The sequence below is a fragment of the Rhinolophus sinicus genome, linkage group LG16 (genome assembly GCF_036562045.2).
Source record: "Rhinolophus sinicus isolate RSC01 linkage group LG16, ASM3656204v1, whole genome shotgun sequence".
NCBI lineage: Eukaryota > Metazoa > Chordata > Mammalia > Chiroptera > Rhinolophidae > Rhinolophus > Rhinolophus sinicus.
The window spans coordinates 28358102-28383077 of NC_133765.1; the positions used below are offsets into that span (position 1 = coordinate 28358102).

At 46.2% G+C, this 24976-nt stretch overlaps 1 protein-coding gene across 5 annotated transcripts in view; it reads left to right on the forward strand.

The window, feature by feature from the left end:
• The window catches only part of KSR2 (kinase suppressor of ras 2), a 343303-nt gene that overhangs the window by 123417 nt on the left and 194910 nt on the right, over window positions 1-24976 (forward strand). For all 5 annotated transcript variants that reach the window (XM_019753947.2, XM_074321394.1, XM_074321396.1 and 2 more), the window contains one exon: window positions 8670-9183. In XM_019753947.2, the coding sequence (XP_019609506.2) occupies window positions 8670-9183 (514 nt within the window). The remainder of the gene's footprint in view (window positions 1-8669; window positions 9184-24976) is intronic.

The following is a 24976-nucleotide window of genomic DNA, read 5'->3' on the forward strand; positions in this document are numbered from 1 at the left end:
GCTGTGGAACACAGTTGGCCGTTCTTCAGAAGGTTAAACATAGAGTGACCATGTGACCCAGCAATTCCACTCCTAGGTATACACTCAAAAGGACCGAAAACAGTTGTTCAAACAAATTACTTGTATGCGAATGTTCATAGCACTATTCATAATAGCCAAAAGGTACAAACACCCTAAGTGTGAATGGATAAACAAGAGGTGGTCGGTCTGCCCAGACAATGGGATATTATTCAGCCATGAAACAGAATAGATTCTGATACCTGCTACAATGTGGATGAACCTTGAAAACATTATGCGAAGTGAAAGAAGACCACATATTGTAGGATTCCACTTACATGAACTATCCAGACTGGGTAGATCCATAGAGATGGACAACAGATTAGTGGTTGCCAGAGGCCAGGAGAAAGAGGGATGGGGAGTGACTGTTTAATGGGTATAGGATTTTCTTTTGGGGTGATGAAAAATTTTTGGAAATTGGTAGAGGCGACATTGTGAATGTACTAAATGCCACTGAATTCTACCCTTTAAAATGGTTAATGTGAATTTCACATCAGCGAAAAATAAATTAGAAAAGAAAAGCTTTGTTAAAACAGGAAAGCTGTCCTAAAGTTAGTGACTGAAGGTTAATCCAGCCAGATCTCCTGCTAGGTAATAAAATCACAAATGCCTTCTAGAGCAGGACCTGGGAAGCATTACTGGGTCAGAACCCAAGCTCCCTACCTTGGCCAGTCTCCCAGCTGTCCGACCTGCGCAGACTCGGGTCAGTGCATTTGTTTGGTTCTACTTGGGACCATCCTGGGGTAGGGACAATGCCCAGTGGGACCCACGGTTTGGCCCGATGCCAAGCTCATTAATGAGGCCTTAGATTAAGATTCTTGCCAATGTTGAATTGCTTTGGCAACTGTATGGTTTTCATTTGTCCCTGTTCGCTTCTTTTTGCAAGTCCTGCAAACTAGAAACTTGGAAAAATCTTCCTGGATTTCAGATTTCACCCTTTCAGGGATTGTGGCTAAAACGAGTGTCGAGTGTCATTATTTGAAGGGTCAGAAGGTGTGGCTCCTGGGGCTGATTCAAAAGGTCTGTGTGAAATGGTTCAGCCTTCAAGGGCTTTCTGGATGGGTCTCTCGTTTCCTGAGGGAGTTGGGAGGCTCCTGGGAGAGCTGTAGTGGTGAGGGCTACACACCTGGATTAGAAGCCGAACTCTACCACTTGCTAGCTGTGTGGCCTTGGGCTACTCGGTCTCTTAGCGAATCCTCCATTCCCTCCACTGTAAAATGGAAACAATAGCAGACTTTTCTTCACTGGGGTCTTGTGAGGCTAGTGTGAGGTGATGCATATAAATTACTTAGAATACTATCTGGCATATAGTAAATGCTCAATAAACAGTAACTGTTATTAGTGCTAATAATATTTATCCTTGCTACTATGTTTTTGCGTTACCAATGACGCCAAACATTTTCCACCAGCATCTAAAGGTTCTGTTTCTTGCTGCAAAATTATGAGGATTAAAGTAAAAACTTTTGAGGATTAAACCAACAAGTGCTTTGAAATAGTCACAGAAGCAGTGGTGATTCTGGAGTAGTAGACTCTTTGCCAGTCGTGCTGGTGACGGGCTAAAGCCTATACACATTTGATGCTGGCTCTGAAATTGAGACGAATGCCAAGCCACTCGTTTACTTGTTTATAAAATATTAATGGGAAGGGACAAAGACGTTAGAAACCTGCCTAGACTTTCTGAAATCATTTTCTCTCTTGAGAATGCCTTTTATTTCTCTAAGTCCCTTATCAGAGAATGTCAAAAGAAAAACCCCTGCACCTTGAAATGTCTTTAATCAATCCTCAGACCTTTCATTTCTTAAAACCCATTCCTTTCTCCCCGCCCATTTCAAGACTTGAAATAAAATGGTTCTCCAAAAATGGATGACAAGATAACAAGGGTTACGATTAATAACCCTTCCGAGCACCTTGGTACACACCTTCCCTATTTAAAATGAAAAATTACCTTTTTTCCCTCAGACTTTATTAAAAAGAGGATCAAAAGAGAGAGGGGAAGAGTTGATATAACATAGCCCATCAGTGAAACACTTCTCTGAAGCCTCGGCAGAGAATTTGAATCCCTGTCAATTGAGCAGCTGGAAATTTGGTTGATGACATGAGGCTTTGCTTCTTCACCCCCAAACTTCTGATTTTGAGATGTAGGGGTGGAGAGAAGAGAATTTGATAGAGATTGGAATTTGGCAAAGGGATAACGCTTTTTCTTTCTCTCTCTTCATCTCTCAGACTTTGAAACAACTTTAGGACAGGGATTCTTTGGGGGAAACTCAGTGCTTCCTTGAACCCATAGAGTTAGGGGTGTGTGTGTGTGTGTGTGTGTGTGTGTGTGTGTGTGTGTGTGTGTGAAAGAACTGTAGACTTAGGGAGGTAGTGGGTCCCAGCTCAACTGCAGGATGCCGTGTGATCGGGGAGTGGGGAAGGGTGAGAGTGTAGGTTACTATTATACCAACTGTGGCACTTTAGCCAAGTCCTGTCACTCATCCAGAACTCATTTATAAAATAGATCAATAGCACCAGCCTCACAGGGAAGGCAAGAGAAGCACTGAATCCCCTAACCGGGTCTGGCAGGTACCTAAATTTTATACCATAACCCCCCAGTCTGTATTCCGTAAATGGCGTTGATTCCTGGTTGAGGGCTGTATTAGTTTCCTAGGGCTGCTGTAACAAAGCCACCACAAAATAGGTGGTACAGAAGAGCAGAAACATATTTTCTTACACTTATGGGGACTTGAAGTTTAAAATCAAGGTGTCGCTGGGCCACCCTCCCTCAGAAGACCCCTGGGGGACTGTCTGTTCCATACCTTTCTCCCAGCTTCTGGTGATTGCTGGCAATCCTGGGCTTTCCTTGACTTGTAGCTGTGTCCTCCAGTCTCTGCCTCTGTTGTCACATAGCCTTCTCCTCTCTGTGTCCTCTCCTTTTCTTTTAAGGACACCAGTCATTGGATGTAGGGCGCTTTCTAATCCAGGATGACCTCATCTTAACTTGATTACATCAGCAAAGACCCTATTTTCAAATAAGTTCACCTTCACAGGTCCGGAGGGTTAAGACTTCAACATGTCTTTTGAGGGGATACAATTCAACTACAGTAAAGGCTCAGTGGCTTTTGCTTCATGGGTTTGCTTTCTGTAGGGCCACCTCAAGGACACAGGCACTGAATGCAAAGCATTTTATATGCTTATCTCATTTAATCCTCACCAGCATTATGGGAAATAGATGGTTTTACTCCCCTTTTACATAAACATTCACGCAACCTCGACTATGTGCCTGAGATGACACGCAATGCTCTACTTGAATGGTTTTATTTAATCCTCAGCACAATCCTAGGGGAAATGCTAGGTGTTATCCCCATTTTACAGATGAAGAAACTGAGTCACAGGAAGGAAATATTGGGGCAAGTTAATTTCTAAGCATCATGTGCAACGTTCCGGGGGTGCTGTGCATATACAAACTGTTAGTTACTTGCTTAATGTTTACTTACAATTCTTGTTATTTTGTGCTTCAGAAAGCAAGTGTACACGCGGAGATTTCTCTTCTGCTGAGGGAGCCAGGCAGTGGGTGAGGTGCTCAGACCTCCTCTCCCTGACCTGTCATTCAGGGTCATGGGATGTCTGCGCTGGTGACTCAGGGATCAGATGGGAGAGGAGACAGGTGAACGTGATTAAGCCATGTCTTGCTTTGTTAAAAAAAAAAAAAATCTGAGATAAGCCTGACACTCTCTGGGATAGTCTCGGGCGGTATTAGACTCTTAAGAACAATTTTCTCAGGCTAGAAAAATAACTTCTTCCCGAGGAGTGATCCCAGGAGTCCAGGGAGAAGAAGGAGCAGGTGAAATTCTCCTGCACCTCGTCGTCTCCTCCTGCCTGTCCTGCAGGACCTCCCGACTCGCTTTGTCTGGCCCTGAGCGCACCATCTCTTCTACGCTCCGTTTCCTTCTCCTGTGTTTCCTGTCACTGTGATCGGTGCTGCCAGCCACCGTGGGACCCAGGCTGGACACCAGGATGTCAGCCTTGGCTTAGGCTCATGGTTAAGGGTGTGGACCCAAAGCCCAGCTGTCCTTCCCGGGTGTCTGGTCTTGAGTGAGTCCTTAAACTGCTCTATGCCTCAGTTCCCTCATCTATAAAATAGAATAATTTTTGTCTACTCGGTAGGATTGTTGTGTGGCTCTATAATTCGATACAAGTAAATCACTTGGAGCAGCAGTGTTAGGAATGCAGTAAGTTCTCAACACAGGTTAGCTATTTTTTTCTCCTCCTCTTATACCAGTCAATCCACTTGTCTCCATTTCTGCCACCACAGCCCTACCCCAGGTCCTCAGCTTCTCAGACTGAGCTGCTGCTGCTACCCTTGACCGAGCATCTCACAGAGCTCACATTCTTTGTGGGGAAATAGAGAAGAGAAGGGGATGAACAAATACATAACATATACATTACCTGTAATAGGTCACATACAATATATTATCTATGATATGTCAGTGTGATAACAAGTGCTATGGAGGGGGAATAAAGCAGGGCTCTGGTATAAAAAACAGTGCTGGGGGTGACGTCAGTTAGAGAAGGGTGAGGAGGTGACGGGACATGTGAGCCGCTATCAGGGTGACGTGAGGAGTGAGTTAATGAGATAAATTGAGTGAAGCCGTCAGCACAGAGCCTGGACCACCACGCCGATGCAGACACATGGGCAGGTGATTAAGGGTGACTGAATCATCTATTCTGGATGCCTGGAACTCATCCCGTTTCCTCCCCAGGCATTCACCGTGCCAGACCCCGGGGTGGGTGTCTGTCATTCATTTCCCTACCTTTAACATACGATGTCTGGTGGGAAGAGCGGTGATGAAATCAGTGTCCACTGTAATTCCACTCCCAGGCATAGACCCAAAGGAATGGAAAGCAGGCACTTAAATGTTTGTGTGTGGATGACCACAGTGGCACTAGTCACAATAGCCAAAAGATGGAAGCAACCAAAATGTCCATTGATTGACTAATGGATAAACACATGTGGTATGTCCATACAATGGAATAGTATTCATCCATAAAAGGAACTGACACATGCTACAATTTAGATGAACCTCGAAAACATTATGCTGAGTGGAAGAAGCCAGGCACGAATCATACACTATGTATGTATATGGTTCCATTTACATGAAATGTCCAGAATGGGCAAATCCATAGAGACAGAAAGCAGACTCGTGGTGGCCAGGGGCTGGGGCAAGGAGGAGGGACTGGGAGAAACTGTTTAATGGGTGCAGGGTTTCCTTTTGCAGAGAGAAAAATGCTTTGGTTCTTCGAAAGAGGTGGTGGCTGCACAACACAGTGAACGTACCAGATGCAATGGAATTGTTGGCTTTAAAATGATGCATTGGGTGTTCCATGAGGTTTACCTCAAATAAATACGTGCTCCCCGTATGAAGCGGAATCCAATGTCAGAGAAAGCCAGGAGATGACAGAACGTGGCAAGTCGGGAGAATGCAACTATAATAATAGTTCAGTATGGCTGGACGTGTTTTGAGGGAGGCAGAAACTCAAGCCTGGAGGCTGGAAACAAGAGCAGTGGAGGACCATCCAGGGATTGGCTTTCCTGAGTGGAAGGGGATGGATGCTGAGAGGTAGGGCTCGACACGACTGGTTCCGAGACTGGCCTCCTACAGAGCTGCTGGAAACCATAGCAGCCAAGGGTTCACAACTGTCAAGCCCGGTCACAGGCCAGGTGGGGGCGCTGGTTCCCCACATCATGCAGCTGTGAGTGCGAGGCTTGGACCCCTGCCCTGTGGTCATGCCAAGGGAGGGACTGGCATTCCCCCAACTAGGAATGAAAATGGGATGGAAGCTAAGTTCCTGCCTGGCTATACTGCTGAATCCCCAAGTCTCGGGCCCCAAACCCCTGTTCATGCCAAGGGAAGGGCTGACCCTCCCAATGGGTAAATGCTGAGAACTAGGTTTGGGACTGGAGGTCAGGCTCTGCCCATAATATCACTGTTATAATCCAGCCCCCAATCACACCAGGGGAGGGGCTGGTGCTTCCTGATGATGTGGCTTGGAAACCACATAGCCCCAGTGGATGGGATCCGTTTACCATGGAGTCCTGCTGGAGCCCAAGGTGCTGGCCCAGAATGTATACACCTGCTGCTCCTTCTGTCCCTTTGTGATTAAATGGGTCCCAGAGACGCTGGTGCACTGGTGAGTGGGCATCCGTTCTTGTTGCTCAAAGGGGCCCACTGGATGTAGGTGGGGCACACGAGCAGAGGAATGTTGTGGAAAGACATACGGAGAAAGGACTAGACAGGTCAAGGGTGCCGGGGAGCCCAGCGTGAGGCAGCTGAAGGCGACTGGATGGAGGTGACCTGTCCTTTCAGCCTCTCCTTGAGCCACTCAGCCCACTGTCACTACACCTTGGGCACACTGCCGTCGAGAAGGTACCCAGAAAAGGGACCTAGGAAAGTGCCTGCCCTAACTTAGATGGTATGGATTGGAACCTGTACGTTTGGTAGTGTTTGACTCTTACGCTTTTCCACCTCTCAGCAAGGAGGATGAAGAACGGCTGCCCTTTGTAGCTTGAGAGTCTGAACATGTACCCCAGGTTTGTATTTGCCCTCTCGATACAGCCAGGGAGCGAAGAAATGTTAGTGCATGATTAGATTTATTTTATTTCTTGACTTAGCTTATGTCAGGCTTGAAAACCAAAGTTTTATTCATGACAGTGGGGATTTTTTGTTTAATGTCTCCATTTTTTTCTAATGAACTGTTACAAGACTTAAAAACACAAGCCCCTTCCCCTCTCTATGCTTTTGCCCTTCTCGTCGTCTTCCCTGCCCCCCACCCCTGCCATGCTCTCTCCTTGGCTCGTAGCATGACCGTCTCCTTCTTGTCATCAGCTTAAATGTCACTCCCTTAGAGGAGGCTGATCACTCTTCCTAAAGTGAGCCCTCCTCCGCCCGCACTCTGTTATTCTTAAGTTTTTCATTTGAAATTTTTATTGGCCTAATTGAAGAGTCACATGCAATGATGAGAAATAATAGAGAGGTACCTAGTCAGCTTGGGCTGCTGTAACAAATACCGTAGACGGTGTGGCTTACACAAAAGACATTTATTTCTCACAGTTCCGGAAGCTGGGCGTGCAAGATCAAGGTGCCGGCAGATTTGGTTCTTGTTGAGGACCCACTTCCTGGCTTGTAACCAGCCACCTTCATGCCTCAGGTGGCCTTTAGTTGGAGCTTTTGTCCCCTCATCTCCTTATAAGAGTGCTATTCCCATCATGAGACCACATTCAATCTAATTAACTCCAAAGCCCCACTGCCACATACCATCACATTGGGGGGGTAGGATTTCAATGTATGAATTTTGGCGAGACAGACATTCAGCCCGTAACAGCTCCCTTGTACAGTCTGCTCAGTTTCTCCCAATGGTAACCTTTTGCAAAACTACTGTATGATACCACAGCTAGAATATTGATATTCATACAACCCACTGATCTTGTTATTTCCCTAGTTTTATTTGTTCTCGTGTGTGTGTATGTACTTAGTTCTGTGCAATTTTATCACCTGGGTGGGTTCACGCATCCACCTCCCCTGGGGAGACCCTGGACAGTTCCAACACTACAAAGTGTCTCTTGTGTTGTCCTTTTATAGCCACACCCATCCTGTGTCCTTCCTGTGTCCTTCCTGTGTCCTTCCTGTGTCCATCATGCCTAACCCCTGACACCCACCAATCTATCCTCCATTTCTAAATATTGTCATTTCAAAAATGATACGTCAGTGGAGTCAAGCTTTGGGGGCTGGCTTTGGTCGCTCAGCATAGTCTGCAGCGTCCCCACGTTGCTGAGTCCCTCAATAGTTCATTCCTCTTTGTGGCCAAGTGGTTCTATGGCTTGTATGCACCACGGTTTGGTTAACCATTCACCATTGCCAGGACGCTTCTGATCATGTCATTCTGTTGGCTTCCCTCCCAGCGCTGACATCAGCTACAATCCTTTCATGAGTGTGTTCTCGTGTGTGTCATGTCAGCAGAATGGAAGGCTAGGGACCAGGGCCCGGCCTGGGTGTGGTTTCTTGTGCCCTTTCCAAGCACAGCACCTGGCACATTCAGAAAGTGCTGGTTGGATGAATTCATGGAGAACACGTGAGGCATAGATCGGGAAGCGTGCAGTGGCAGAAGGGTGGCCAGGGAAGGACCGGGGGTGAACTTGACTTCTGCAGAATTCATGCATCTCACCTGGGGGTTAGGTATTACAATTGCTATGGAAGGGAAAGATTATCCTTGAAAATCCTTTAAATCGCCTTGGGACCGTTGGAACTAAGACCGTTGGAAACTTAAAAGGCAAGAAGTAACTCTTCGCTTCTCAGGACATTTCAGATGTGGGCTTCTCCACCTGGGACAGTGGAGGGCAAGGCTGTTGAAGGGGGGTTTATGATGAGAGGGCCGACAAAGGCATTTCATTCTCTTTTGGGAGGGGCCACGTGGTGTGGTCGAGTTTATGTAAATGTGCACACAGTGTAGCCGGCCGATGTTCTAACCTGCCGAGTGTCTGTACGATGTACCGTGCATCCGTCCGTGCAGATGGTGTAACTCACCTGGCTTTCTCGGGCCTGACCCATGTCTCTCTGTTCCTTTGTTCCAACTAGGGGGCAACCTTTCTAAACAAGACTGGACCATCCAGTGGCCCGCCACGGAGACGGGGAAGGAGAACAGCCCTGTGTGCCCCTCGGAGCCAACCCCGTGGATCCGCACTCACCTCTCCCAGAGCCCCAGGGTCCAGTCCAAGTGTGTCCAGCACTGTCACGCTGGCCCCACCCCCGGGACCCCCGTGTACACCCACGTGGACAGGCTCACTGTGGACGCCTACCCGGGCCTGTGCCCGCCACCGCCCCTGGAGTCGGGCCACCGTTCCCTGCCCCCATCGCCCCGGCAGCGGCACGCGGTCCGCACCCCGCCGCGCACCCCCAATATCGTCACCACCGCAACGCCGCCTGGCACACCGCCGCCCATGAGGAGGAAAAACAAGCTGAAGCCCCCGGGGACCCCGCCACCTTCCTCCCGAAAGCTGATCCACTTGCTCCCGGGTTTCACGGCCCTGCATCGGAGCAAGTCCCACGAATTCCAGCTGGCTCACCGCGTAGATGAGGCCCACACGCCCAAGTAAGTGCCTGCTGGGAGCCCTGGGATAGCTGAGCCTGGGGCTGCCAGGGGCTGGTGGCCCCAAGTCACGGAAGCCTCCCGTCGACTTGTGTGTCCCTCCTCCAGGTGAATGAAAAGTGTTGTTTTTGTTTGTTTTTGACTGAGGGCCTGTGAGAAAAGGAATAGAATGGAATTTTCCAAAAAGGACCCTTCTTAGCACTAATAACAGTCTACAGTAGGGGTGGGCACACTGTCATCTAGGGGCCAAATCTGAATTCATTGCGACACAGCCAAGTTCATTCCTGTGGGTTGTATCTGTGGCTGCTTTCCTGCTGCGATGGGGGGGGGGTTGAGTGCCACCCACAAAGCCAGGAATATTTACCATCCCGCCCTTGACAGCGTTGTGTGCCAACCCCTGCAGGGTCTGTTCTAGTGCTCCTCTTAGAAATAGGATGTGAGCTGCAGAGGCAACCCTGCATTTCCTAGTGGCCACATGAAAAAGAGCAAAAGAGCAAAAAGAACAATAGAGAAAAAGAGCAAAAGAGCAAAAAGAACAAAAGAGAAAAAGAGCAAAAGAGCAAAAAGAACAAGTGACAGTAATTTTCATAATATGTGTCATTTAACTCAATATATCAAAATACTATCACTTCAACATAGAATTCGTGTAAAATAGTATTACTGAGATAGTTTGCATTCTTTTTTTCCTCCTAAGTCTTCAAAATCCAGTGTGTATTTTACACCCACGGTTCATCTCCATATGGACTGACTGCGTTCCAAGTGGGATGGCTACATGGGCCAATGGCTACCGTCCTGGATGGCGCTAGACTGACCCTGTGCATGCGACATGCTCAGGGATTATAACTAAGAGGCATGTCCAGGTCTGCTTGGGGTGGGGGTGGCTCAGGGAGTGGAGTTATGGACTGTCAGAGCAAAGTGTGGCATACACAAGTTTAGGGTTGGGTCGTAGGCACCCAGGGGAGAAAGTCATGAAAGCGGGTACAGTGTGTGCCTGGCTCTGGTGTGGGGGCTCTTGCTGCCAGCAGAGGGTGACACGGTATCTGTGGCTAATGCTGGCTACATGGGGAGAGTCGGGCGGGTCTCTGTAGTGCCCCTCAGAGGCTAACTGTGGCCTCGGTCCTGTGCATTCTTTTGAGGTTCTCAGTGTTTTTAAAGATGGGAAGACATGCTAAACAGGGTTACAAACGTGGGTAGCAAGTTTCAAATATTTACATTTAACAAGATTGCAGTTAAGGCACAGAAGATGAAATGATTATGCATAGTCTTATTAGGAGATATGGTAACGAGTCTAAATTCGTTGTGTGTGAAAAGCCCAGACCCACGCTCTGGAAGTCCTGCAGCTATGATGTAGGGGAACAGTGGGGCGCATGACATTGCAATTCCTGTGTGTGAGGGCCCATCGAGGGCTGAGGCCGGCCAGAGACCCCACAGGGCACTCTGGCATGAACCAAAGGCAGGCAGGGCTGGCCCAGCCTTTTGTAGGGAACGTGAAGTGCAGAGGCCCTGGCTGAACCTGGCCTTCACTCTGGCTTCTTGTGACATTGCAAAGACTCTCAGGGATTTCCCCTACCCCACATCTGTGCGCACTCACCTTTGACTTGGGCATTTATCCAGAATTGGCTAGGTATTCTCCAGGTGTAGGTAGAATACCTAGCGCCATTGAGGGGAGGGCAGTGATGGCTGTGGGCAGTGCCCATGGCCTTAGTCAGTGGTCAGTGGGCCTGGGGGCATCTTGTGGTAGTTCCTCTTTTGTACCCCCTCCCTGTGCAGGCAGCAAGTCCTGTTCCCTCCAGGGAGCTGTGTAGCCTCCATTCTTGGGGCAAAAGTGACCATTATGCTGAACCAATGACACCAAGAAAAGAGTAGGAAAGGGGGCAATGTGTGGGGGCAGTGACACAGAGGTGCTCAGGGTCTGCCCCAATCTCAGGCTCCCTCCTTTGCTGCTGTCCTCCCGCCTCGAGCAGTAGAGAACCCACGTTCCCGTGACATGTTAATTGTGTGACACAGTGCTGCATGAGCGCTGGTGAGGGTCCCAGGACTCTCTGGGACACACACCCAACCTCTCCTATTACCCGTGTCAGCCGTCGCCCTTCAGGGGGTTCAGAGTAGCACCCTCCTGTGAGGGTCTCCCCCAATTCAGCCAGTGTTTCCTGAACTCTCCTGCCCTGTGTGGCTGAATCTAAGACATTGTGAGATGCATCCTGCCGCAAATGTAAAAATATGTGCGTCTTCGAAGTGATGAAATGTGGTATGTTCTAGGCTCTGGACGAGTTGGTGGGGTATCATGGAAAGATACAAAAGACAAGTCTTGGGCCTCGTGAGAACTGATGTTAATCAAATAACCGGAGCTCCATTTTTAGTGCTTTGACAGAACCGCCATACTGTTTTCCACAGTGGCTGCATGAATTTACATTCCCACCAACAGTGCACAGGGTTTCCTTTCCTCCACATCCTCTCGCCAGCATTTGTTGTCTCTTGTTATTTTTATACTCGCCATTCTGACCGTGTGAGGTGATGCTTCACTATGGTTTTGACTAGTGTTTCCTAATGAAGAGTGATGTTGAGAACCTTTTCATGTCCTTGGTGGCCATTTATATCTCTTCTTTGGAAAAATGCCTATTCAGGCTTTTTGCCCATGTTTTAATCAGATTATTTGTGTGTGTTTTTGTGTGTGTGCTGTTGAGTTTAGGAGTTTCTTATCTATTTTGAATATTCATCCCTTACCAGATACATATTTTCTCCCATTCTGTAGGTTGCCTATTTATTTATTTATGTTGTTTTCTTTGCTGTGCAGAAGCCTTTTAGTTTGATGTCCCACTTGCTGAATTTTACTTTTGGTTGCTTGTACTTTGGGGGTCAAATCAAAAATAATTGTTGCCAAGACCAATGTCAGGGAGCTATTTTCCCTATTTTTTCTTCTAGGAGTTTACAGTTTTAGGTCTTACATGTAAATCTTTAATCCATTTTGAGGTAATTTTTTTTTTGAATGGTGTAAGGTAGGGGTCCAAGTTCATTCTTTTGCATGTAACTATCTAGTTTTCCCAACACCATTTATTGAAGTGATTATGCTTTTCTTATTGAGTATTCATGACTCCCTTGTCAAATATTGTTATGGTTTATTTACAGGCCCTTGATTCAGTTCCGTTGGCCTTCGTTTCTGTTTTTATGCCAATACCACTCTTTCAATATGAGCCTTTCCCGAGACCCCTATGGGATTGGTTTTGTCACGATAGGGCTGAATTGCCCACTTTCTCAAGGTCTTCCAAATGAATTGGGCCAGGCTTCAGTGTTTTTTGAAATTGTATATCAGGATTCAGGCGAAGTTCAGCTTTGCTCATCAGGCTTCTTCTGCCCAGTTTTGCAAGCTCAACAGTTCCCCACAGAAGGTATTCCCTGGTTCACCTCATGCTGGAGCTTCATTGCAAGAAGCCAGCTGAGGAGAGCTGCAGAGTGGTCAGTTTGGTGATGTGGACGATGCCATGTGACCACTTGGCCTGAGACCGTGCCCCCAGATCATCAGGGACCTTTAGGACACTTGAACTTTGAGCATTAAAAAAGATCCAAGTTAGAGAGAATGATACCCTGCCTGGACTTGTGTGGCCAGGGGGAACGGGGTAGAGATGAATTCTGAGCAGGAAGATTAATGAAGAGTTTATGGAGAGAAGACCTTGCGTGCTAATAGGTAGATGGGTAACATTGGCCAACATTTACCTTGGTCTGAGCTCTTCCTGGTACTGCCAGGAAGTAGCCTTGTGACCGTGGATTTAACCTCTCTGAGCCTTGGCTCTCTTTTCTGTGAACCAAAGAGGTTGGAATATATTGATGTTTTAAAATCTATGGTCATGACTCATTAGTGAACGGCGACATCATTTTCGTGGGCTGTGACCAGCACTGAAAACGTGAAATGACAAGGATGGTTCAGGTGGTGTTTATCAGATGGTCTATTTGGGTTTCATTCCTGTCCTCGATGATATCTCATGGGCATTTTTAGAAAGACTATGGCAAGAAAACAAGAAAATATTATAATAGCTATAGCATGTTTCTCACCTCATTGGGAGCCTTGCAGTCTAGGTGTGTTGGAATCTACCAGAACAGCTGGGCTTGTTCTTAGTCAAAAACATTTATCCTGCTTTCCTTTTCCCTCCCTCCCTTCCTCTCTCTCTCCCTTCCTTCCTTCCCTCCTTCCCTACCTCCTCCTCCCTTCTTTCCTCCCTCCCTCTGTCCTTTCTTTCTCTCTTGCTCTCTTTCTTTCTTTCTGACATTTGAGCTTAAGCACGTAATTTTACTCCTATGTCTTTACTAAACACATGCATACACACACACATACACGTAAAGGGAAAAAAGATTCCAGTCGTCCCCCCGTACCCACAGTTTTGCTTTCCATGATTTCAGTTACATGCAGTCAACTGTGGTGCGAAATATTCAATGGAAAATCCCAGAAATAAACATTTCATGTGTTGTAAATTATGCACTGTTCTGAGTAGCGTGATGAAATCTTGCTCCATCCCACTCTGTCCCACCCAGGATGCAAACCATCCATCCCTTTGTCCAGCATTTCCATACTGTGTACGTTCCTCACCTGTTAGTTAGTAGCTGTCTCGGTTATCAGATAGGTTATCAGACAGACCACACTCACGTAACTTTTGTTTACAGTCTGTTGTTGTAATTCTATTTTATTATTTATTGTTGCTAATCTCTAACTGTACCTAACTTATAAATTAACCTTTATCATAGCTATGTATATAGGGGAAACAGTGTATATAGGGTTCAGTACTATTTGCAGTTTTAGGCATCCACTGGGGGCTTTGGAACGTATCCCCCACGGATAAGGGGAGAGAACTGTATTGTTGTTTTCCAAGGTGAAAGTTAAAAGTAATACTTGATTTCTTTGGAAATTGAGACAACACAGGAAATATGATGAAGAAAGTGGAAAGTATATACTGGTCCTTTGTTTTACACACACACACACTATATTCTCAACAGTGTATTCTCAACAGGGATGAAATCACCCCCAGTGGTGCAAAAATTGGGTCTTGGGGGAGGGAGACAAGAAAAACCAAACAAACAACTTCTTGATATTGCAATAGTTTGTGACCTTCCAAAGAGCCATCTACATAAACATATATATCTGTGGTGTTAATATTTCACTGGGAGTTGGGGGGTGATGATTAGGAAAAAAACATCTAAAAAGTTTCCTTGATGGGTCATAACGAAAAATAAAATGGTTGAGAAACACGGACATGTCTCTATGGATATAATCCTATAGATACAGTTAGATATAAACATTCTTGTCAGTTTTCTCCCTCTGGCTGTGTGGCCACACTTATGTGGGTAAATTGGCACCAATTCCGTACAGTCAGCCATTTGGAAAATTAAGAGGGAGAGAGATCTCAGGGATTCTGGCCATCTTGACCTTTATAGTCCCAGGACCCCACGGCCACGGTGTTAGAAAAAGAAAAATGTAATAATTCTTCTGTGTGCAATGAGTTGTCTGTCTGTAGATTCCTCCATTTGTCTGCCCGTGATACAAATGACTTTCTCCGGTCAGAGCCTCTGAAAGGGTAAACTGGATTTCTGAAAACTGATCACATTTTAAATGCGTCGGAGAAGCTTGGTATTAAAAGGGAATTCTGTTGTAAATCCCCCCCACACACACTTTTTTGCAAATACTTAAAAAAGCATTTTTGTTAAAAATAAAGCTAACATACAGTCTATTAGTTTCAGGGGTACACCGTGGTTATTCTACATTTATCTACTTAAAGAAGTGATCGCCACGATAAGTCCAGCAACCATCTGACTCTGTACTATGCTATTATCACAAAGTGAGTGACTATATTCCTTATGCTGTAGGCAAATACTTTTTAAAGGTAGTTTTCAATTACAATTTTGTTTTCATTACAGAAATAATTCCTAGCTTCATCTTTATTTTGGAAGGACAAGCAGTAGAAAATGTAAGCCATGCAAGATCCAAGTTTTTCCCTTTGCTATAGAGAACAACTAAAACTGCTCTTAATACTTCAGTCAGAATCCTGTCTACATATATAGTGTTTGTATGTACATAAATAATAACGGGGGTGCCAAAAAATATATACATGGGACTTGTGTTCGTCTTTCATTATCGGTATATATGATTATAATTTTAATACAGTTTTTTCCTTTCTTAAAATGTGTATACATTTTTTTTTAGCACTTTCTGTATATCTAGTGCCCTTTCTTCTTAATACCGTGTTTAAGACCTCACTGGAAATAAGACCTAAGCAGAAAAGAAGCCCTACCATGGTTTTTCAGGACGCTCGTAATATAAAATAAGCCCTAATGCGTCTTTTGGAGCAAAAATTAATATAAGACCTGGTCTTATTTTGGGGGAAATATGGTAGGAACCACACTCTATGCATTTACTAATGTGACTTGCCTTTGTTCGTCCTGCCTAAATATGAATATTCCATTTCTGACCTCTCACCTGTTACCCCTTTTAGAAACTCTTCTATTTTCCCCAAAGCACATTTAGAATGTTCCTTTGTGCGTGTCTCTGCTTTCAGACCTCTGTATTGTTTATGTATAAACACATTTCACCTCTGCCCTTCTGAGGGAGTGTGTGAAAACCCTCCGCTAGCCTGGGAGCAAAGAGAACCAGGCTGGGTGAGACCCACACTCGATCCTCTCACATTCTCTCAGTTCCAACGAATTCAGATTTCTGTATCTGAAATCTGTATCGTTTGTAGCTTGAAGGAGAACAGCCTTTGCTCAGTGGATTCATTATGTAAATAAGACTTTGTTTATTTTAGAAAACTAATTATATGCAAGCAACTGCAACTCCCTGACACACATCTACAGATCATCTGCTAATTATGACAACGCACTCAATCGTGTGTTTGTAAGGGCAAGAGTGGAGTGATTAGGACGTCTGTAGTAATGTGTTCATTACCATAGAAGGGCTTTGGCGGTGCTCAGACGGGGTCCTTTTAGGTTTAGCTGAGCATTCAGACACATGAGATTAACACAGGCCACACTTGACGTCAGATTGACCTAGGAGGATACAAGGCAGGATCAGGCGTCTCTTCTGCGGGTCTTCAGGGGCTCCTCTTTCTTGCCTCCATCTCCAAGTGGCAGTTCAGGTACAAGGTGATGAGCTCCATATTCAGCAGGTGGGAACTGTCCTGGCTTAGGGGACAGTAGCTCTTGTCACAGCTCCATCAGTGTTAGCGCCCAGGTCCCCCCAGGGGACGTGTTCAGGTATGACCGTCATGGTTCAAGGATCCCCAAGGCTGTTGGATTGTATTTCAAGGTCATACTGAGAACTCCCCGGCCATAGGCAATCTACCCTCCAGAGGCAATTCTGCCGTAAGCTGTGTGGTCTCCTAACACAGTTGACATTTAGCAGAGTTCAGAGGATCGGAGCCAGAAAGTCAACCCAAGGTCCAGTTCCTATTTGCAGAAGGTGAAATGGGTGTGTTCACCCTTTTCCACAGCTTTCTCTCTAAAAATCTTGTAATGTGGACTTTGCGCCAGTTCACACCGCATGTCTTCTTATTTTGATTTAGTGAGGTGTTATTTTTTTATAATATGCATAAATATATAATGTACATTTTACATAACATAATTTATAATTCTTTCTAAGTAAGATTCATGCGTATCAGGTTTGAAATGAAATGCTGTCATTACTTTGCATAGGAACGTTCTGTTCACAGCTCCTTTCGGCATTGACCTTGCGTTTCCTATCCTAGCTGGATTCCAGGACCTCTTTCCTAGGGGTGGGGCAAGGATAGGCCCTTCCCCTTATTGAGACCTCACCCTTCCCCTCACGCTGCTGAATCCTTCAGTCCTGCGATGAGTTGAGTTAGGCTCACGTAAAATAAGTTTGGCTTTCTAACTATCACAGGGACCACCTCATTGTATCTGCCCCAGAGTCTTGCAATAACAGCTCTGATGAATCATTTGTTGTCCTAGGCCTACTGACATAGCAGCTCTGAAGTTCCCTAGTGGAAAATTAGCTCAACAAACTGCTTCTTTTATTATGAATTATTGTGGTGAGGTGTGCTGTGAGTTAGGTAGCAGGGCATTTCCTTGGCGGTGACTTCTTATTTACAAGGAATAACTGAAGATATTATTCTGGTGAGATTTGTTCAGTTGTATCTCTTTGTTCACCCAGTGCCTGCCTCTGTCTCTTGTTATCTCTTTTGAAGGAGTGGTGAGTTTCCTAGGAGCCAAGGTGAGTCCCACAGTTGCTGCTAAGTAACCTTGTGACTTAGAAACAAGTCACGTAGAATTGTGGCTTCCATAGAGAGGAAACTGTGTTGCCGAAGGCTGGCGAGGGCCCGCCTATCTCCCTAGGCCAACGCTGGATGCCACCTATAGCTTTGGTAGACAGATCCCGTTCACCCCAGGGTCCTCCTGTGTCTCTTCCTAGGGGCCATTTTTGGCCAGTGGAGCATATTTGGTCTGAGTGTAGAGCAGGCTGGAAATACCAGGGAGTTCATGCCTGTAGGAGAAAGCTTCCAACAGTGCGACAAGAATTAGTGCCTAAATATGCCCTCAATAGGGTCATTCTGATGTGTTCCACATACTTTCTCGAGCCCCTCCGAGCTGAGCCCCAGTTGCCCACGATGGTACAGATGCCCCACAACACATCCATTATGGGCTTTCCTTCCTTCCCTGCCTCCCCTCTCCACTTTGTCGTGTTTCCTGGGACCGCCTCCCAAATATACTACTTGCACCCCAAAACTTCCCTCAGGGTCTGATTTTGGGGGAACCTAAACTAAGACTAAGGAATAAAGGTAATTGTGTTATGCTCTATACATAGCTGTGTGGAACATATTTTCACTAAATGAAAAGGTTTATTGATTGAATGATTGTTATAATCATATGAATGGTAGCTGTTACTGTATTATATTACTTGTTGTATGCTGGTACTTTAAGTGGTTGATTGTATTTAATCCTCTGACATGCCACTTTACAGGCAAGGAAATTGGCTTTAAGAGAGAACGTGACTTGTCCAAACTCATCCAGACTTGCAAAGTATCAGAGATGGGGTGCCTTCTCACCCAAAGTCCATGGTGGCATTGAGGGATGGCACGGGCTCTGAAGCCAGGTGGCCTGAATGGAACACAAATTCAACAAATATTTACTGGGCCTTTCCCTGGATCTGGCACTGGGTTATAGCCCTGAGTGTGGAGGCAAATTCCCCTAGTCAGTGTCAAAAGTGCTAGAGTAGAGAAAGATGGAGAGTTTACAGCTTTGGTCACTTTACATTTTTGACCAGACAAAGGAGTGCATATTTTCCCTGAGCAGAAGGGAACGGTGTCAAGGAAAGCAGAAGTGAATAAGTGACTTTGGGTGACATTTTCATGGGACCTTGAGGGGTCTGTTTGAATTGGCTGGGCACAGATGATGAGGAGAAATCTCTTTTTGACCCGATTCAGCTATGTGTGGTACATAGTACAAGGCTGTCCATTCCTCCTTCACTTCCACAGGCAGGCAGTTTTCATGGACTCAGGTATGACCTCAGAATCCTTCCCAACACGACACTCTGGGACAGTCATTATCTGTCAGTCAAAACTGGAATGTTCGGTTAATTTGATTTCCATCCCTTTTCAAAGCCCTTCATTCCATTGATTAGAGCCAATGATTCTTCTGTTGGTGGGGCTGTGACTTAGAATATGAAACAAAGGTAGGTCAGACAAAGCTGGGGGGGAGAGCGTGTCATCCTTAAGCTGTTAAACATATTTCTTAGCTACTGTTATAGGGCATCCTATGGTTTTACGGTGTTCTGATGATTTTCTAGCTGCATTTTCCCCAAATCATCCAGAAGTGTCATCTGACAGGCCTGTTGTTTATACCAACCAAGAGCGGCTTAGCTCCAAGTGGAATGATACATTTTTCGGGGCACTGGTATCTCAAATACATAATTATAGTTATTGTTATTACCATAATAAAAGGAAGAGCATTAGAATTAGACTCAGGATTGAGGTGCCTGTGAATAAAAGCTCGTCTGGTGTTCAGGACACGGCAGGGTTTCCTGAGGGACTGCATTCTTTGAGGAGAATTTATGGTTCCTCTTTATCTCTCTTTGTGGTAATCTTGTTGTGAGTTGTAGCTTCTTTTCCCCTCTCGTTGCTCTGCCACTGGCAGGCGCCAGCCTTCTGGGAGGGCATGTCACTCGGTTGCCAAATTAAATGCCTGAAATCTGTTCACTCCAGAGGGTAGCCAGCCATTTCTGGAAAAGATAAAGAGAAGGCCCTGTTCTCTGTCTTGATTTTTTGACTTATTGGATAGAATTTGAAAGGAACCTTTTAGTGTGATAGATGGGGAGATATAAACATTCCTTCCAAGGCCAACTTCTCCACGGTGCACTGGCTCCGGGATGGCAGCCTGAGTGACAGAGGGCAGCCGCCCAGCAGTTTGATTTAAGATAATGGGGACCAGGATGAGGGCGTGACATCAGCATGAAGTGGAGCAGTCGCATGAAAGTGGGCAATCAGTGACGCCTTTGAAAGCCAACACAGAGGTTAGGAACAAGGCTGGGCACAGCCAAGACCCCAGAAATGCTTCCAGAAACTGGAGGTCATGATGAAGAAGCTACTTAAAGCCAACTGTGTGGCCTTAGCGTGCCAGTCGTCAGGTCGTCATGAAACAGTAATGACCATCCTTAAACAGGGCACTTCTAGGTTTCCTACTGGGTCACGGGCCAGTCCTGGGCCCACCCAGAGTGAAATCTGGTCCCACCTGTACCATTGTATGCTTGATGGAAGGATTTGATGGTTGAGTTCCATTCATTCATGCAGTCATTCATTCATCATACATTTTTTGCCTATATGGTGCCAAGTGCTATAGGGAATCTCTGGTGAGCAAATGCCCCAGCTTTCCAGAAGCTTACAATTGATCTTATAGTTGAAAAGAATGATACTTCAGCAGACTAAGACAGCAACGTGTGCTGAGCAGGATAAAGTGGTCCATGGGGGGGTGGGGGAGCTACCTTGGAAGAAACAATAGGGTTTAGAATACTGGTTTCACCTTGGAATAGTCTGGACCCAACTGTTGGTGAAACTTGCGTCTCTTCTCCCCTGTGTTTGGTCTGGGAGCAGTTCCCCAGGACATATGTTGGGGCCACCTAGTTCATTGGACAGGCTAATGCTTGGGCCGGCCCTCTTCTCTCTGTTCATCCCAGAGAAATAGTGCCACTGTACAGACAGACTCCTGGCCGAGTGGTCAACAGCCTGAATGAGGAGTTGTACTCTGTTCAGTGGTATTATCGGGCTCTCCAGCACAGCATCAAAACACTCACTCATTTGTTCATTCTTTCATTCTGTAAACGTATTATTTGGTGCTCGTAATACGCAGGGTCTGTGTGAGAGCCCTGGGATGCAGAATTGCACACACACAAAAAAAATGGTCTTCCTTTCAAGGAGCTCAGGGTTTAGGGGAGACAGACTGAAAATATTAATTTATAGCTCAGTGGCAGAAAGCTGTGGCATAGAGGGTCACCTGAAACACTCGAGGGAGCCAGGGACAGCTTCCTAGAGAAACCATCTTCTAAGACAGGAGTTGGAACACTTTTCCTGTAAGAGGCCAGGTAACAAATACATCAGGCTCTGCTGCCCTATGGTCTCTCTTGCATCCACCCAATGCTGCGTTTATAAGTGAAAGCAGCCATAGATGATATGCAAATGAATGTCCATGATGGTGTTTCAATAAATCTTTATTTACAAAAACAAGTGGTGGGCCGGATTTGGCCTTCAGGCTGTAGTTCGCCTAAGATGAGACCTGAAGAGTGAGTGGGAGTTAGTTAGGTGAAGAGAGAGGGAATAGTGTACAGGCAGGAGAATAACAGGTTGGGGAACTAAAAATAGCTGCGGGGCTGGACGTTAGCCTGTGTGTGGTATGGGGTGGGTGAGAAGGGAGGAGTAAGTGGAGCTGTTGAGCAATTTGGAGTCGATCCTGAACGTAGTCAGTAGGGAGCCTGTGGAAGGGCTCTCAGCGTGGAGGGGCATGAGTTGTCATGAGTCATTTTCCCTGAGGCACATTTTGGCCTCCAGACCTCAGTCCAGTTGCTCTGAGCCCTTTTAGTCCTGTTTTCCATTAATTAATTCTTCTAAGTATTCCGTGTGCCTTCCAGGACACAGGAGAGTGTGGCTCTGGTGACACAGCCGAATAGAAGTCAATGGGAGGTCATGCCATCTGCTCATGGTGGCTGACAGCACCTTCTAGTGCTGCTCAGTTCCCCGCGTGCATCACCTCCGATGGCCTCCTGACCTCATAGCTCCCGCTGGACCCTGTTGGGACTCTGGAATTAAAAATGAACGTGGCCAGCGGCTGTCTGGTCTCTAGCAATGAGCTCTCCACCCCCTCCTCCTGCTCCCCTCAGGCTGGAGGTATTATTAACTTGAATTAATAGAGGAAGAATAAAAATATTAACAACTCTCTAGGCCTCCAGCTGGGGCCCCGTTCCACCAAGACCAGGGTCCCAGAAGCTGCGAGGGGAGTAGGCGAGGTTAATTTTCTAGAGTGGTGCTTCATGATTTTCAGGAAGCAGTCACCGACCCCTTCCTTCCAGCCCTGGTTATGTTTCAAGATCGTCATTTGTACATTAATTAGAGAGATGGCCTTTCCATGACTGTCAGCTGAGTGAGGTACAGTGGAATCGGCTATGTCCCCAACCAACCTGGGTCCGAACCCCTGAGTCAGGGCCGGATGCTTCTGGGGGTGGAGATGGAGGTGTGGCAGGATATTACCTCATGGAACCTGAGGTTGGCACCCGCTTTGGTTACACTTTCCAAGACGTGGAGACTGAAAACATTTTCTTTTCAGTGACTTCGAGGAGGAATATCTAAGAAACATGTTTTTTGCTCAGGGAACATACAGATTCATTTTGTTACATGCTTTGTTTTGTAGAAAGTCTTGGTGAGGACCAGAGAATTTTCTAGTCTTCAGAGGGCTCTCAGCCTTATGGGGAAGTTAGGTGGGCTGTGTCCTTGTTCTGACAGGTTTATTTAGAGAGGCTCTCACAGATAAAATTGGCTGTGGTTTTCCTCACACCAAACTGACCTCCACTCCTTTCCGACTCTGCCTGCAGACTTTTATTATCGTGCAGGGAATAATAATCATAGAAACAGCTAACACTTATTGGGTCCTTACCATGTTATGGGCAGGGTGCTAAGTGTTTTACGTGTAGTGTCAGCTTCTACCCCTTCACGAGGTAGCTATTATCTCCATCTCTCTGTGGTAGTGAAGGAAACTGAGATATCAGGAGATTATTATATAACTCCCCTAAGATCACATCTTCCTACCTGGGGATTGACCAACTACCGCTTGAGGGCCAAATCTGGCCCACCACTTGTTCTTGTAAATAAAGTTTTATTGGAATACAGTTGTTCATTGACATATTGTCTATGGCCGCTTTCATACTACTATTGTAGACTTGAGTAGTTATGACGGAGGCTGTATGCCCTGCAAAGTTGAAAGTATTTGCTATCTGGCCCTTTTAGAAAATGCTTACAGAATCCTATTCTTAGCTGATTAGTGGCAAATGTGATACAAATCTGACCCAGAGACTGGAATCACCATCATCCATACTCTAGGCTGTCTCTGTAGTTGCCACGGTCATGCCTGTCACTTGTGTATCCAACAGGTTTTGAGTCCCTATTGTTTTTCAGACCTCCTGGACCATGAGTTCTTTGAGAGTAGGGCCTCTGTCTTATTCATCTCTGTCACTTCTGTGCTTAACACAGCACTGGGTACACAAAGGTTCAGTGAATGTTTGCTGGAAGAATAAATGATGGCTGGATGGATAGATAGATGAATGATTTCCCCAGCACTGGCAATCATCCCTCCCAATTTTCAGTCTTGTTCTCTCCCTATTACATAGTGAATGTGAGAGAAGTTGCACAAAGAGGGCCCATGTCGTTATGTTCCTTGAAGGCAGGGATGGAGGTGAGCGACACTGTCCCTGCTGAAGACACCTGCCTCGAGTTTCTAGGCAGAGTGATGTGGAAGGACCCGGCCAGTGCTAGAGAACCATCCTGCACTGTTCTTTTGGACCAATCTCTTAGAGTTGTCCTTGCCCGAAATTCACATTCTGAATGTCACTAACACAGTATGATATTCAAGCAACGTTTACCGACCCCCAGGGCAAGCGTAGTCCTGCATGTGAATTCCCTGGGGCCCCTTCTCAGCTGCTGCAGTAGGTCTGCAGGAGTGGGGTGCTCGTTTGCTCAGTCCGTGGGAATTTCAGGGAGAGGCAGAGCAGCAGCCTCGTGCTCTTTAAAGGGCTGTCACAAGGCCAAACTCATCGACATTGCACAGAAGTGTTTGTCAAATGCCAAGGTGACAGAAAATGAAGTCTCCAGCAGGGACCTTCTTGGTCAGTGAGGAATATGATTCATGTGGCGTTTAGCACCTAACGTCAAGGGTGCTGCTTACCGCGTTTCCCAAAAGGAAGCCAGCATTTGTGGAGCTGCACACCCTCCCATGCACGCCTCTCTCAGCCCCTTTAGCATTTTCTCCATTTCCCAGACGAGGAGATGATGGTGTAAACAGTTCGGGTTAGAAGCAGTCCCAGCACTTGAACTCTGGACTGTCCAGTGCAAAGGTAATGATTTTGGCCTCTCCCCACGTTTGCAGTGACTGCCCCGCCCCCGCCATGGTTTGGGGGCAACATAGATGACTTTGGCCTCAGGCTGCTACTTCTTTCCTGAGCCCTCAGGTGTCTGCCGCTCCCTCAGGCCAAGTCCCCAGAATTGCATGTAATGAGAGCTCGGTGTCTGGGCGGTGAGGGCTGCAGAGCCCTCCACGCTCCGAGCGTTTCATGGCGCTGAGGGACCTCAGGGGGGCTCACTGTGTTCCGAGTTTCTCTCAGTTGTCCATTTCCGTTTTCAAGACTATTCCTGAAGTGTGGGAAGCTACGGGCTCGCTGGGAGCCAGAGGGACCTCTCAGAAGTTAATGTCCCATTCCAGGTTATAATGGACAGCAGCTGGCATGTCTGCCTGGGCCAAGCTAATGTGAGCAGCTCTGCAAACTTGACCTCCAGTGAAGAATTTATGAGTTTACTTACCCATGGCGATTGCAGGTGTAACCAAATGACAAAACTTGCTGGAGGTGGGGACAGAGTTGCCCGTGTGTTCAAAGTTGGTCTTTTTCTCATATGATTCCTGGCCTTCACCATCTTCTTCTTCTTTTTACCTGCCTCTTATTGTGAAAGGGTCACATGCTTCCCAGTTTTCCTTTCTCTTCTCTTTAGCCTCATTATTTGCAGTTTTGAAGGTGGAGTATTCATTTACATACAATAAAAATACAGCTTTTATGTTCGCTGAGTTTTTAGAAACGTATATCCCCAGATACCCACCACCTCAATCAACATATAGGACATTTCTCATCCGCTCTGGAAAAGTTCCCTCATGCTGTCTTTCCAGTTATCTTCCCCACCTTGAAGGCAACCACCGTTGTGATTTTTATCATGTGGCTCGAGTCTCTCATAGAACCTCATATAAATGGAATCATACATTCAGTACTCTTTTGTGTCTGGCTTCTTTCACTCAACGTGGTGTTTTTAGAGAGTAATCTGTGTGGTTGTGTGTATCAATAGTTCATTCTTTTGTATTCCTTTGTTGCTGTATATTATAATTTTCATTGTGTGACTACACCACAGTTTATTCCATTCTCACTGTATTAGTTTCTGAGTGCTGCTGTAACAAAATACCACAGACTTGGTGGCTTAAAACAGCAGAACTTTATTATCTCACAGTTCTGGAGGCTAGAAGTCCAAAATCAAGGTGTTGATTGGGTATTGCTGTCTCTGAATGA